Source organism: Humulus lupulus, chromosome 7, assembly GCF_963169125.1.
Source record: "Humulus lupulus chromosome 7, drHumLupu1.1, whole genome shotgun sequence".
NCBI classification, from domain to species: Eukaryota; Viridiplantae; Streptophyta; class Magnoliopsida; order Rosales; family Cannabaceae; genus Humulus; species Humulus lupulus.
The window spans coordinates 62,251,661-62,268,777 of NC_084799.1; the positions used below are offsets into that span (position 1 = coordinate 62,251,661).

General features: G+C 34.5%; 1 protein-coding gene and 1 non-coding gene across 2 annotated transcripts; one reads left to right on the forward strand and one right to left on the reverse strand.

Moving 5' to 3' along the window:
- Positions 1-789: 789 nt before the first annotated feature.
- Positions 790-896, forward strand: LOC133793245 (small nucleolar RNA R71). Its single transcript, XR_009874699.1, has one exon. It is a non-coding gene; the product is annotated as a small nucleolar RNA R71 (small nucleolar RNA).
- An 11,862-nt stretch (positions 897-12,758) lies between these two features.
- On the reverse strand, positions 12,759-14,660 carry LOC133791774 (protein FAR1-RELATED SEQUENCE 5-like). The gene has a single exon (XM_062229688.1). It carries the CDS (start codon positions 14,658-14,660, stop codon positions 12,759-12,761), a length of 1,902 nt encoding a protein of 633 aa, XP_062085672.1.
- Positions 14,661-17,117: the final 2,457 nt, after the last annotated feature.

The following is a 17,117-nucleotide window of genomic DNA, read 5'->3' on the forward strand; positions in this document are numbered from 1 at the left end:
CTGTTACCCTGTAATGCCCGGTAACACTCTAATCATTAAAACACCCCGAGACTCACCCCGAGCCCCGAGCTTAAGCCTGTTATGACCAAACCGACAATTAACATTCCTTGATCGTCTCATGCCAAATGGCTCGAACAAACCCACATCATAATGTGGTCTTAAGTTATATCACCAACATGCGTACAAATAATCAATTTACCCTCAACGGGCCAAATTACCATCACACCCCTGTAATCAGAAATATGGACTCACATGCATGCATTTCACATCATATCATAATATAATCAGCATATACATGCATTTTATCAATTAACAACATAATTAAGCAAGTATGGCCCTCCCGGCCTACTGTTCACGCCGTTAAACACAACGGAGAATTCGGAGCATTACACTCCCCTTATTTCATTCAAAGCTAAGCAGTCCTTAGCTAAGTGCTTTGTCCCTCCACAAACAAAGCATGGTTCTTGCGGTTCCGCTTGAGCGACCATGTGCGATTTTTGGCCATTCTTCGTCATTAAGACCTCAAACTTCTTTTTCAAAGCTTCGAGTTAGGCCTTAACATTATCCTCTTCTCGAAGTTGATAAATCCCAAATGGTTTGTGTCGGTTGGTGCTATCAGTAGCACTTGAACTAGTCCAGGTGTGAGACTTTTTCGCGGTTTCTTCGAGATATTCAAGAGCATCATCTGGCTCTTTTTCAAGGAATTCACCATTGCATAGCATTTCCACAAACTGGCGCTCACGACTCGTGAGTCCTTCATAGAAGTAACTGACCAAACGCCAGTTCTCATAGCCATGGTGTGGGCACTGATTCAATAGATCTTTGAATCTTTCCCAGACTTGATAGAACGTTTCATTTTCCTTTTGGGTGAATGTGGAAATCTGTCGTTTTAGACTGTTGGTCTTATGGCTGGGGAAGTGTTTCAGTAAGAAAGATTTGTTCATCTCCTCCCATGTTCCAATCGACCTAGGTTTCAAAGAGTATAACCAACTTTTGGCTTTGTCCTTCAAGGAGAAAGGGAAGAACTTCAATCGCACATCATCGGCATTTTCGGCTCAGTTATAGAATGTGTCTACTACCTCCTCGAATTCTCTGATATGCACGTATGGGCTTTAGTTTTCCATTCCATGAAATGTGGGCAAGAGTTGAATCATGCCAGGTTTAAAGTCTAATGCGGGCATATTAGGAGGGAAGATAATGCATGAAGGCGTGGAAGTGCGAGTAGGATGAAGGTAGTCATTGAGAGTTCTCGGTTGGATTTCTTCATTGCGAGCCATTGTGAATGGGTTATTATCAGCAAAAGTTTGTGGAGAAGCAGGATTGGTGGAAGGAGTTTCCGGAAGGAGTGGTGGTTGAATTGGAAGAAGTGTCACTAGAAGTTTCGTGATGATTCATCCACTCTCGGAAATCAGAATTGGATGTATATATCTATTTATTTATTTATTTATATTTTTTTTGTTAAATTTGTTCCCCGGTAGATTTGGAGGATTTTGGATGATCTCCAACGCCTTACTAGAACTCCCCGAGGTTACTGAGTAAGTATGGTGGATCACAAGTCAACCTTTTCGACCAAACAACCTTTAAGCAGAGTGAAATTGCTTATTTTGACAAAACAAGCTTGATTTTCTTATAGTAATAAGTTCAACAATGTAATAGTGTAAAGGTAGATGCTCGAAATATTCCCAGGGCGATTGGGAAGGTTGCCAAGGTACCGCTTTAGACCCACACTTGCCTAGACAGAACTCCCCGAGGTTCCCAGGTAAGTGTGGAGGGTAACGCTATCACAAACCTTATTTAACAACCAATCTTTCTAGACAGAACAATATCAGTTTCTACAATTTGTAACATTACACAATTGTTCCCAATACTAAGTGTTTTATGATTGAAATTTAATGAACAATTTTATGCAATTTTATGTTTTTTTTTTTTTTGAAAACCTAAATTCTAAGGAAAACTAAGGCAAAGAAAAAGGAAAAGCCTAAACTAAGCAACAAAATAAACAATACAAAAAATAAAATAAAGAAAAGAGAATTAAAGTGAAGATAGAATAGGAAGCTTAATCCTTTTTTTTTCAAATATGTATTAAACTAAAAAAAAAAACATAATAGAAATTAAGAAAGAAAAATGGAGTAAGAATTAGCTAAAAAGAAAAAAAAAAGATAAATATATATGGTTTTTTTTTAAACCAAAAGAGAGGAAAATGGAAAAAAGAAATAAAAATAGAAATAAGAATAAATATTTTTTTTTTTGGTTTTTTTTTATTTACTTTTATTTTATAGATATGAATATTTATATTTATTTTTTTGTAATCGAAAAAGAAAAAATATATAAATATATAAATAAAGAATTTTTTTTTGTTTATGATGATTTTTTTTTAGTTTTTTTCTTTTTATTTTTGTTATAATAATAATCTAATTAGCTAAAAATTAGTAAATAAAAAAAAAACTATACTAACACAATATTTATTTCAATAAAAACACAAATAAAGTTACTAATATTTTTGTAAAAATTTCACTAAACCTTTGAAAACTACCTCCCTTGCAACAACGCCAAAATTTGAATAACGCCCAAATCGTGACAACCACTAAGCGGTGGTTGTAGTATAATCGGGCGGTCGATCCACAAGGAGGTAACCTAAAATCAAAATATTAGTAGAAAATAACAAAAAAAAAATTAGTAACAAGAAACAAATAAGAAATTGAAATGAAAAGATGTTTGAGATTTTGGTGTTGTCTTTTTGATGAAATGAGATAAGTGAAATAAAGGTAAGATGTAAACAAGAGTTTGAGAAATGGAAAGGTTTCAAGAATCATCCATATGCTTGTTTAGTTACTTGGTTACTTGATTTACAAAAATGCACAAGTAATTAGTTCACATCCCAACATTTACTTGGAAAATCTAACATTAAAGTCCATATTATTTTCTAGCAAAAGTCCATTTGAGTTATAAAGTTATTTACTTTAAAAGCACAATGTTAATCTTATGAAAAATCTAAAAATGACAAAATACCCAAAGGCAATAATGCAATAGAAGATTAGACATAAAATTAGGTATCAATATTACTTTTACTAATTAGAAGTACATAGAAAGAGCATGACTAATCCTATATACTATTAGCATAAGTAAATAAAGATAGCAAAATAAAGATGGAGATGAAAAAACATAAATAACTCAAAAATTTTACCTTAAGAACATAGTAAATCAAAGTAGAAAAATAACATCACTAGCATATGGAATCATCCCTAACCTTCCAAGGAAGATTATGCCATTATGCTCATGATTCTCACAAAATTCTAAGAAGAAAGTGAGTAGAAATTTTGCTATGGTTTCTTTACTCTAAAATTACATTCAAAATGTGAAATGAGAGTCCCTATTTATAGAGGGAGAAAATGACTAAAAAGAAATTAAACAACAAAATGGGGTTTACAAAATAAATCTGAAATATTAATAATAAAATATGATTTTGAAAAATCAAATCTTATTATAAATATTAACCTAGTTATTTTGGGGCATGGTCAATATGCTCTTTTTCAAAAACACCAAAAAAGATGAGCTTTAAAGCTTAAAATGGCAATTTTGCAAGGCCCAACACCCACAAAATATGGGTTGAAGGTGGCTGATGGTACAAGAGGGTTTTGACCCACTCCCAACCAATGGGGAGGTGCCCCGTGGCACTGGCTGGGAGAGGAGAAGGCAGATGGGGAGCTGGGTTTATTCGGACTGGGCTGGGCTTGCTGGAAATGGGACTTGGCTTTGTTGGGTCATTGCTGAAGAAGGCAAGGCTCAGTCGTGGGGTCTCTTTGGGCCAAAATGATGCTGGAGCTGAAGATGGCTGGAGTTGGGCTTCGGTGGGCATGCTGGGACGTGTTGGAGTGTTGGGTCGATGGAGTGAAGCTCCTGAAGGGAGCTGGACAGCTAGCGCGAGGCAGTTGGCTGAAGGGAGCTTGGCTGGGATGCATGGCATGTTGGGGTGCGGAGACTTGGCACTGGGAGAGAGCTGGTGGCAGTGGCCATATTTGGGCTTGGGCCAAATGGGCTGAGCTTCATTTCTTCAAAAATGCCACTTTCTTCATTTTCTTTTTCAGTTTTAACTATTTCTCTATTCTCCCTTTTTATTAGTGTCCAAATGCAATTTATTTTCTGAAAATTAAACATAAATTAAATTAAAATTAATATTTTCAATTATAAAATATATTATAATAAATTCATGAAAATATTTATAAAAACTTAATTTATTTTACACTTTAAATTCAATAAATTTGCATTTTTGAGCACTAATTAGCGCTATTGCTCTGCTTAACTAATAAGTCAATGCCTTACGACCAACATTCAGTGTGTTATTGTCGTCCTTGACTAATAAGTCAGTGTCTTACGACCAAAACTCACCATGCTAATGCTGTTCTTGACTAATAAGTCAATGATAGGATATGTGACTATTAAGTCACCTCAGGTCTCTTAGTCATATCCTCTGTATAAGCGTACCTGGCGATGACCAGCACATCACCAACTAAGGTCGTTCTTGACTAATAAGCCAATGCTAGGATATGTGACTATTAAGTCACCTCAGGTCTCTTAGCCATATCCTCTATATAAGCGTACCTGGCGCTAACCAACACTCCACGTGCTAAGGTCGTTCTTGACTTATAATTCAATGCTAGGATATGGGACTAATAAGTCACCTTGGGTCCCTTAGCCCTATCCTCTATGTAAGAGTACATGATGCTTCTGGTTCGCCTAACCACAACGACCAACGCTCAAAGCTATTGTCGCTCTTGACTAATAAGTCAATGCTTTTCGACCAGTGCTCAACACTATTGCCGACCTTGACTGATAAGTCAAGCCTTTCTCAATAAGATAATGCAAACAAACATATATCATATGTCAAATATCCAAATATAAAGCATTCAACATGCTTAATCAATAATCACAAGCATAACCATAATTATGCACAGTTATAGAGACTCAAGCTCTAATCAATTCCATATTCAACATTTAGGCCATGGCATAATCACATGCATCACATACTGGGTGCATTTTTCTTACCTTTGGTCCAAGCACAGGCTACGAATAAACGACCCTCGAGCACGATCATGATTCTGAATCCCCTAGCGATAACCTAGTCACAACCATAATATAAAATCCCGTAAAAAATGAGTAAATAAAGGCTTACGGGCTGAGTCCTAGCCTCCGGGACATCGAATCGTACCAAATAGGGTAGTATGATCAATCTTGAGCCCTTAGGTTTAAGTTTCCACGACTAAAAACCCTACCCAACTAAAATGCTCAGACAGGCCGCGACCTGGCCCTGGGGGTCGCGGCGCGCCTCTTAGACAGAAAACCTCCATTTGCTGGAAAGGAGACGCGGGTTGCGACTTGCCCCTGAGAGTCGCAGCACGCCTCTTAGGCAGAACCCTCCTAGTTCTGGGTTCACACAAGTCGCGCCGCACAAGAACAAGGTTGCGACCCAACCTCGAACCCAGCCATTTTCTCTATTTTCCCAAACTCAAAATCCTATAGCTAATAAGCTTCTAATCTTTGCTAGAATCGTTATGACTCTAACTTTGCTTAAATCCGAGTCCTAAAACTTGAGTTTCCTTCAAAAGTGATAATAGCGTCAAATGAACGAACGAGAGAGAAAGAGAACGTAATGAACGTTCTTCTTATTTCTGACAGGTTATTTCAAGCTTAAGTAACCTCAAGCAAATCTTAATGCTCAGGCTCCCAAAAACGTCCCCCGGGGTAAAATAGTCAAAATTCCCAGAATTTCCTCCTGATCTCACTAACTCCCAATATATCATCAAGTAATTATTCCCATTATCCAATATCCCGGTAATGTACTAAATACCCAATATACCCCTTGACTCACACCGAGTAAAATATGGGTCCCGTTGTGACTTTCCCACTAGCTTGCTCCCTAGAATTGTCTCGTACTATTATCATTATTGGCACTGCTGTGCATGTTGTTGTTCCGCTTACCACTCCGTTTTTTCTTATTTCCACCATCATTACCTGCCTGGTGATGGTTAGAACGGGTACCTTGATTATTGTTCTGGGTAATGCTCGTCCCTGCTACAACTTGGTATACCTTTCGAATGGCCTCTTCTAACTTGATGAATTCATTTGCGCGGTCAAGAAACTCTCTAGTTGAGTACGCAGTTTTTCTTCTCAGATCTGTCCAGAGTGGTCCCGTAATCTTTATTCTAACCATAATAGCCATCCATTTTCCATCATCACTTACGGTTTTGGAATGAGTAACTTCTTGCATGAATTGTTGCACATAGTCTTTAAGAGGCTCGTCTGCGCCTTGCTTAATATCAACAAGGTCGTTGATTTTGGTTGGTGGGGTGCGAGCAGTGAACAATTGTGAGTGGAAGAGTCTCACTAACGTGTCCCAATAATTGATGGTGTCAGGTTCTATTTTAAAGAACCATTATTGGGCAACATCAGCCAAGGTAGTGGGAAAAATCCTACACTGAACATCATCTCTAAAGCCTTGCGGGTTGGTTTGGATTTCAAAGTTATTCACATGTGAAATTGGGTCTTCTTTTCCTATATACCTCTTCCAATTTGGCATTTTAAATTTGGGAGGGATTATTAGGGCATTGATTTAATCAGTAAAGGAGATCATTTCCTTCTTTCCATATCAATGTCAGTAGGTTTTGGGACTGCTAGTTCCCGAACCATTTGAGTCAAAGCATCTAACTATGCTTGCATGGCTGGTGCAACCAAAGGAAGAACGTCTGGTATAACCGTAAGTATTGCTGCTGTCGGAGGAACCAGAGGTGTAGCAGGTCCAACATAGTTTGATCCATTGTCTTCTCTGAGCTGGTTGAGGACATTGTGAAGATCTTGTCTTCTAGTGCCAAGTTTGTTAAAGACGTTGTTTCCTCTTGGTTTCCCCCTAGCGTTTTGGCTATCCACTCGAGGGGCTACAGAGGGTTGTCCATCAGGATAATTATATTGCTCGGGCAACCTTTGTGGGACAAATAATCCTTCAAGCACGTGTTGCCTTGGTGGGGCAAACGGTTCTTCAGATTGCACATTATCCCGAGCAGGGATGTTTTGGGACCTAGGTGGCCTTGGTGGAACATCATACTGGTGATTGTTTCTTGAATTGAAATATATGTTATCCCCCTCATCATCATTATAACAATTTTTGTAAGATGATCGATAGCTACTGCTTACCAATTGGTCGTTTCTTCGGCAATAATGTCTTGGTTGTGGATCTTGATAATACTGAGCTACTCGGTTATGTTGGGGTTATTGGCCTCGATTCTGACTTACTAGTTGATCATTCCTTGGTTGTTGGAAAAGTTGACTAGCAAATTGATTTTGTTGAGGAGGAAGAATTCGTCCTCTTGAGACGGATTGCCTCGGTTGTCGTTCATCAACAAGGCTTCATTCACCAGAGACTTGTCTTCCATGCACTACTTTTGGTTGCGATTTGGCAAGACTTGTTCATCTTTATGTAACTGGCATTGTTGCACTAGTTGATTTTCTTTATTTGTTCGATTACAACGAGTTTGTCCAGGGGGAACAACTTGATCTCGGGATCTCGTTGGTTTATTAGACTTATCAACTTGACCAATTTGTTCTTGAACAACATTAATTCGACCATCATGGGCACTCTATGGATTTACTGGTCGATTAAGTTGAATTTGATGTAAGACAGCCTCTAGCAATCAAGCTGATTCAACATTCCTACGATCAACTTCCTCTTGTTAAGCCTCAAGTGCCCTTTGTCGTTGATCTATCCAAGCTTGGAAGTCTTGTATTTGCTTGTTCAAGGCTTCAGTTACTGCTTCTTGTGCTGCTGCCTAATTTCCATGCAGTGCCACAAGCTGTTCTTGCATTTGGTCCACAACTTCCTTCAGTTGTTCCATGTCAGGGTTAAGATCTTCCCCCAAGTCTACATGGAGCTCATCATGGCCAAGTACTTCGTGATGAGGCAAATTCCCAGTCAAAGGAACTTGTTGCCTAGGATGTAAGGGAAGAAACTGACTACTCGAAGAGCGATCAAATTTTCTAGTGGTTTGGTTCCCTCCTTGGGGCTCTTGGCTTTGACTTCTTGTAGTTATATCCATTTGTTTTGAATTCTGTAAATTGGTGAAAGGAATTAGTTCTTGAGCTTAACTCTCAATAATTTGAAAGAACAAAAATTGACCACCGATTTGGTCAATTGAAATTGAGTCAATTAAACGACGATGAATGATATAAAGAGTTGAACTTAAGTAAATGACACATAAATTTTATAGTGGTTCAACCTCAAGAGTTGATAATGACCTACACCCAGTTGCACTTTTATTAATTACAAAAGTTTCAAACTCAAGATCAGATGAACCAGAGTCAACTGAATTTCTTAAGCCTGAGAGAAAGAATACAATACAACATAATTCCAAATATTTTCCTCCTCCTCAATGACTGTGAGAAGTTTTATTTATATAATTTCTATTGGGTCTTGGGCCTTTCAAGCATAAATGGACCCTACACGCATAATGTAAGTCTTTTACAACAGACTGTATAATAAAAAAATATAAAAAATACATTCAAATTACAGTTAAAGAAATATCTCGTGAAATGCAGATTAATATGGTCATTGGAGCTGCTTCTAGGATCTCCATACGGTTAGCGTTCCTTTGAGCAGGTTGCATGTAATCAGCTTGCACTTCTTCGATCAGCAACCTTAGTCACATTCGGATGAACTTGAGGTGGCAACTTTTCATCTATTGGGCAGCCCATTAGACTGGCTAGTAAAATTAATGCTTCTGGTTGGCACGTGTTATTTCTTCATGCCACATCATCGGGTCTATTTTTGGGATAAACAATCATCTACTTTATCACTTGGTTGTTGTTTTAATCTAGTATTGGTTAATTAGTTTATTTCTATTTATTTTCTTATTCATTTAATTTAATTAAATATTTTTACTGATTTTCGTTCAAAGTTGTTTGGTTTTAATTATTATAATATTTAGCTTAAACAATTACGATTAAAATACTTACTAGATTATGGATACTTGCATGTCATAAAAGAAAGATCGTAAAAGAAAAATCGCAATAGAAGTTTACATAGTTAAGTTATATTAAAAAAAATACATATATGTTATTTCTAAATTAAAAACAAATAATGACAAAAGTAATCATTACAAAAGTGTAAATATAAAAAACTCTAACGTAAAGCTATCATATTAAAATTATTTTTTTAGAGACAAAAAAATAAAAATATCTTAGAAAATATTTCTATACACAATTTTGCTTTTTTCAAAGAGAAAAAAGAATATGAAGGTGTCAACAAACATTTGTATTAATTACTTAGATCCAAGCCACGAGCATAATATTCAAGTTTATTTAATTTTATTTATAAAATTTATTAATTATTTTGATTAAATTTATAATAATGTCATATAAATTTTGAAATAAATATCTTATTTTAATTAAAAAAATTATTTATTTTTGTTTAAGTTTATGTTTGTTCTATTTTTTAAATTTAGGAGTGAAAATAAAAAATTATATATTATATGTTTAATGTAATAATAAATATTATACATAGATTTTAAATTTAAGTTTCTTGCTAGTTTTTTTTTTAAAAATAATTTGTTACTAATTCACAGTAGATTATATTATATGTTTAATATAATATTATTCTAATAAGTGGGTTTAAGTTTAATTAAATTTTATTTAAGTTATAAATTTTATTATTTTTAATTAATTATTATTGTAAAATATATTATATTTTAATTTGTTTAATTATTTATTATTTTAAAATAATTATCATTGTAAAATATCTGAAAAATATCATATTTTAATTTGTTTAATTATTTATTATTTTTAAATAATTATCATTGTAAAATATCTCAAAAATATTCTATTTTAATTTTTTTTAATTATTTATTTTATTTAAGTTTGAGTGATTACAAACTACCATTAAATATAAGAATATGTTGTTAAGTATAAAAATATTCCGTTAAAGTTAACATAAAAAAAATAAAAAACCGTTAAAACTAAGAATTTCCGTTATCTACACACTTACTATATAGAAGAGATATATTACCTTTATATTAATTAGGGTTTATTTTGTTATAAAAGTCAATGTATTAAATGAGTATTACAAGTGTCAAATTATAATAAGTTAGTCATCAAATTGAGACACAATTATAGACAACATATTTGAATAAAAAAAAAAACTTATTATTGGGAGAGTTTATGTATGGTTTAGGCGTTTACTCAATCAAAAATGAGATTTTATTTTTAATTCGGATCCAATTATTTATTTACGGCTGAAAGTTTAATGAGATCAGTCTCATAATATGGTCTAAAATTACCATGAAAACTAACAGTTTATCAAGAGTACATATGCAATAATGATCAATTTACTACATTAAATTTTATTGTTTATTTTTATTTATCGATACTTATTACATGTGATTAGATTTAAATTCAATATTAAATTTGAAAATTTAATGAAATTATATTATTGGCTATGTCACACTTTAAGTAGCTCAACTGCATTATAGCATTAGTATATGAGTTAACACTTATTAATTTTTTAGCTTTGAGAGCTGCCAATGTCCCGGTCATATATATAAACATTAATGAAATTGGCTCACCAAATATTAAGGTGCAATCAATTATAACCCACAACACATGCACTTTTCCCAAAACACTCAACTATAATACAAATGTAGAATTGTAGAATTTTTCAACCCACAAAATTTGCACTATTTGAATATAACATTAAATGTAGCTCTAATATATCTAACCTGCTACACAGGCTACTGATACTGAATACACTGATATATCTTATACTGTACCTACTGTTTATGAATTATTAGATTAATTTAAAAGTAATGATATTTTGTGTGATTCTGATATAGTCTTGTCCATCACATGATGAACTCATTCATGCACTATATAATAATTATTCTCATATGAAATATGGCCATGGATTATATTCCGTTCACGGAACGGTTCAGTCATAAAATAATCAAAGGGGGCCCCAATTTGTACTACTATTCGACTGACATTGTAACACTATTTCTGATAAAAAGTGAGGCTAAATAGTGTAGTTTGTCCCATCGAACAGTCAATGCAACTGTGCAAGCCACCGGAGATAACCGGTTTTATATTATTTTATGTGAATAGTTGCACGTTGGGGGTGGTTTTCTGGTAATTGTACTTCTTGAACTTTTGGTCTTTTGGTAATTTGTAGCTTCATAAAATATTTGTTGTTTTTTTACATTGATTGTACATTTAGTACATTGTTCTTACTCTTTTGTACATTGTTTATGATTTCGCAATACATACTGCTTAACACGGGTAGATGGGCCAGTCCGAGTCCATGAGCACAGCCCAAACGAAAAGGGTCTTTTACAGTGAAATAAACTTTAAAATTGAGATTTTTTTTTTATTAGGCCCAAAGTTATGAATGGGGCACGTAAGATAAATTTTTGTAATGATGATGTTTTATTTAATATATCTTCCCCTTTTGTTATGTTACCAGCAGACAAAGTAGTGATCAATTAATATATCAGAAGACGTAGTATTGAATATTGTAGTGAAAAGTTAGTAAAACAATGAGGACTACTAAAATCAAAACTAATTAACACTTTTTTTTTATCCTAATTAACGATAAAGATAACAATATTATTAGTTTACTTAATTGAATAATATTGGTAAATTTGTAATAGTAATAAACAAGTTTGGTGAGTTGCATTAACGATGAATTTTTTTTTGTTTTTTTATCCTAATTAATTACCTAATTCATATTAATATTATGCTTTAAACATGGTTTTATGCCTGTTTGGTGAGAAGCATATATACTTTAAGCAATCAATTAAAAAGCTAACAAAGTTACTTACTATTAAAATCTCGTAAGTATAGATAGTAGGCTCGAATCTACACGATATGATTAAGTAAGTGTAATTATGTCATATTTTGTAATCCTTCATTTTAATTGTGAAGATGAATATTTTTACTAATTTACTCTTTAATGTACAATTAATGAAATTTCAATAATAATAATACGCATGGTATATAATGAAGAGAAAGAAAAGAAACGATTACAGTCAATTTGTTATCTAATTTTATCAATTAGAGTGAAGCGTCACTAAAAAAGGAACGTATATTTAGGATTGGTCATTTGATTATCATTAATCTACGTTTCTAAAACATTACAAATATGATTGAACTGCCATAATCAATAATTTTTTACCATTGCAACAAATATACTATTTAGCTACAATTTGAATTCACTTACATTAATGCAATTGTTATACTAATTCAGCCACCTAAACCATTACAAAACACTTTAATTGTTAAGTAGGACAGAAAGCCTACGAAAATAGACACTTAATCAATTTGCACTATCATTCTGTCATAAAGTTCGATGGTCATCTAGATTCGTCGAATTTAGCCGAATGCTAAGCTCTCTTACTTGGTGAGGGTTGTTGACTGTGAGGAAGCGGTAGACCGACCAGCTGAGGGCATGTTCTTCGATTGTGGTCTGCAGAATAACAGCTCGAACACTTCCTTTTATTTTTAACGGCTCCATCTGACATATCTATCGTAACATTGTCCCTATTGTTTCTTGCATAGGCGGATCCTTTAGTTCTACAAGGTGTTGGGTCCCTGGTAATGTTTTCATTTTCTTGATAGGTTTGATATCGTTCCGAATCATTGTCACCGGTGTTTGATTCCAATGGAACTGCATCCTTGAACATTGCAGTTAGTGTTGCCACTTCTTGTTTCGCTTTGGTGTAAGATTACTCAGACTTGGAAGCGTAATAGCTCAACAAGTTTGTATCCAAAGCGAGGGATGCCTGCCTAGCCATTTCAAATAACTGTTGCTTTTCTGTGGAGTGTTGCTTTAGTTCGAGGGGGAGGTCTGCTTTTGCATTCTTACTCCACCGTTTCAGCAGGAGAGACTGTGGTACTATCTTCATATGACGGTATTTCATTACAGCCCAAATATGTCTACACGGATAGCCGTCTGTCTCAAAAAGCAAGCAGTGACAGGTGAATGTCTCCTCTTGTGGGTGGTAATGAACGTTGTACACTCTATCCTCGTGTTGGAACTTTGACAAACTGTAGGAGAATGATTCACTGTTGTCTTCACAATTGTTGACAAAGTACGCATGTTCCGCTTTGATTTGATCAGCCACTTTATAGTACATATTTCTAGTGTACAATTTGGCACACTGCTCATGGTACGTCTTAAGAGCATTTTTGGGACCTGGTATTGGAGGACTACTGTGTCGACTATTGTAATCATCTTCTCTCTCGACGTGCCTCAACTTTGTCATAGCAACGTCAATCGAGGTAACGAATTCACGGAGACTATAACTTGCATGTAGGAATTTTTTAATACTTGAATTCATGGACTCACATCTTTGGTTGGTCCGCATTCCGGCGAAAAATTTCCCTCTTAGGTATGTCTCTGCCCATGAACGAAGACTGTGATAATTGTCGGTGCACCATTGGCTAGACTGGAGGTCAAAATTGTGTATTAATTCCCCCCATTTTTGCATGAATTCCTCTATTGTGTAATAGTTGTACATGACATCTTGAAACCCTTGTAAGAATTGGGGGTCTTTTGAAATTTTTAAAGCGTTGGTACACAGGTGCCACACACACAACCGATGAGTTGCATTTGGGAAGTACTTCAAGACAGCATTTTTGATAGCTCCATCTCCATCTGTCACCACAACCTTTGGTGTTACATGATTGTGGCATTCAATAAATTTTTCAAGCAACCAAAAGTAAGTTTGCTCATCCTCAGAGTTAAGCAGTGCCATTCCAAATATGCAGGTCTTGAAATGATGATTGACGCCCAAAATAATTGTCAGGGGTTTATTATATTTGTTTGTCATATATGTTGTGTCAAATCCAATAACCTCACTGAATGCGACGAAATCCCGTCGAGAATATCCGTCCGCCCAGAATAGGTTCCCCAATCTGTTGTCCACGTCACATTGATATTGAATGAAGAAATTTGGATCCCTCTTTGACAGACAATCCAAATATCCCAAAGCACCATCTGAATCTGTACATCTTTTCTCTTTTCTTTTGACATGGGCGACCTTGTTGTAAACGTCTCGTAGCTGGCAAGGCATCCTTTCGTACCCACCAGACTGCATTGCCAAGTGGGAGATGATGTGTGAAGTTCTTATCCCAACTTGGTTCATTGACCTCACTTGAGCAACTAGGGTTTCTGACACGGAACAGTTTGATCTCAGAAATCGCAACTCATCTAATGCTGCCTTGTCATGGTTGTGCAGAGGTTGGAATTCCTTGCAAATCCACGGACCCTCATCGCCCATCATTACGACTCGAAAACTAGCTTGGCAACCAGTCCTAGTAATAGATGTTTTTCGTTTGCTCCCACCGGCCTTGTCAATTTCCATGTGTTTGCGGAAACCTTCTTTTGAACATACCCATTTTCTCATGGTGATGTTCCCATTTTTTTTCTGTACATCTGCTTTGCGGACACTGAAGCCTACCCACAAAGAGTATGTGTAATAAAAATCCTCCCACTCTTCAAGGGACTCCAAGACCTTTCCATGGACATCCTCCGTCTCAATATCATTTGCGAGTTTCTCAATCTCCAAAGATTGTAGTATATTTTCCCAATTTGATGTTTCTTGCAAACTTCCTACCTCTTCCATATTTAAGTTAAATCTGGGAAAGAAAATCCAAGATTTAGGAAATATATTATGAATAGAGTTATTGTATGTTTTACATAGCCCATTATACATACAATTTGACCTGTAAACTCAGTCGATATTGGTGAAAAGCTTGATATTGCAAAGGTGTGTAAAAACATGGCACAAATGTGAAACTGGATTTTCAAAATAGAAGAAAATTCATATTATTATAATTTTTCCTTATTTGGTTCCCATAGAAAATGAGAGACATACCCAAATTAAAGGAAATGTGAATGTAAATAATAAATGCCAATGCATTTTCAAGTGTAAGATTTATTTGGGCCTTCCATTGATATTGAGGAGATTAAACAATAGGCCTAGTAAAATGAGCTAGTCAATATATTGGAAGAATTTCTAATGATGAGGGAATGTGGGCATTAATAGACTTAAGACAAGTTTCCTTTGAAAATAAAAAAGAATTTAAATTGATAATAAAACGATTTTTTTAACTAAATTAAAATTTGACATCTAAACTAAGTGATTGTTTATGACAACCTTGAAAGTTACGTATGTGCATGTGTACAAACTTTGAGTCATGAAATAATTGTTTAAAAATATGGTCAGTTTCTATTACTTTAGTTATAGCCCCTATTTGGTTCCCACATAAAATAGTAGACATACTCAAATTAAAATAGTGTCAACATAAATTTAGTAATGGTCATGGAGAATAAAATAAAGATTATGCTCACCTTGTTCAAGGAGATTCGTGCACTGAAACTTTTGAAGGTGAACTTGGCATATCCTCCAGATTTTGTTATATTCTATTCAATTGTGAACACAAAATGTGCTGTTGGTTAAATTTTAAAGTTGGGGGATACAGGTTTTTATCCAAGCAAGTTATTAGGTAGACATATTTATTGGGACATTTAATGTTGAATAAAGTGTACACCTTTTTTAACGAGGCCCAGTTGATGTTTTGGGCCACCTGAAATATATGTTTTTAATGAAAATATTTTATTAAACAATTGACCCTTATTTTGCCATGTATGTTTATCCTCTAATTTTGGTTGTTACTTGATTTAATTTGTAAACTTTGTGTTGTCGACTAGTGGTTTCTTGTGACTTACAATAGTTAAAACAATAAATCTATTCAACATATTTTATAATGTAAAATAGTCAACATTTACTAAAATCTAGAAACTAACCACATCACCACAAAGTTTGTCATAATGACATTTTCGTACAAGTACACACAATCATTTAATATCCATACTACATGGTATTTTTAATTCAACCAGAACATATTGAAACACTAAATAACCTAAGAGACCAAGTAAGGTTACCTGAGTTAAGACTCCAGCAAATACAAATTAAAAATACTTAACATAGTGTAAATGGGTTGATGTGGGCTTCACTGTCTGGTAATAGTTGTCTGATCAATCAACATTGTCCAAGTTCAAACATGCGGCCATACTCAATTGATTGTTCATATTATCGACCACCGTTTCAATACCTTTCATGTGCTCATTTGCAAGATTGATTGTCTTTGTTAATTTGTAGATCAAATCTGACAAATCAAGCAGGAGGTCTCTTGCTTCCTTAGAAAGTCTATAGGCCTTATTCCTCAGCCTCCTCTCTTCATACAACTTATCCTTAAGAGTAGTGCAATTAGAACAATTAACACACTTAACAGAAACACGTTTGTATTTAGTCGAGATTGATGAAGCCTTCATCCTTGACGCTCCCGGGCTCCCGCAATGCATCGGGCATGCACTGTTTGGAGTACCACATTCTCCGGACGACATAATTAATTTCAGGGGGAAAAGTTGTCTTCTTGGTGGTTTATGCATAAATCTCTAACCAATAAATGCACTATACCAAACATCCATTATATAGGTGTTCATTTCGTGTAGTCTGATTTTTATTAGTCACCAAGTATTATTCACATACTATTTGACCCATACTTTCAATAGTAAAATGCGTCTATGTCATGCCACATTAAATTAAGTGGACCCTAAAAATGTAAGGCCACGGCATGGGAAGTACTGTTCACATACTATTCTGCCAATAGTTTCAATAGTAAATTAGGTGGCATGACAGTCCATTGTACATTGAATTCTGTGGACCCACCAAATATAAGAACCACCAAACTAAAAGATTTTGTCCTCATTCATTGACATGACAATCTGAATTAACATTTTATTTTTAGATACATTCATAACAAGTTTTAATAAAAATAATTATTTTCTATTGTGGTCCTTATTATTCACTACTAATAATTAAAAATTATTTTATAACGGCTAAAATTTTGATATATTCTAATTTATAAAAAATAATTTTTAGTCACATTTTCAATAAATTAAACGATATATTTATTGCCAAAGAGTTATTAAATATTTATGCTTAATTATATATTCAATCACTAATTATTTTTTTCCTATGATGGTATTATGGTTGAAATTAACAATTATTTAAATG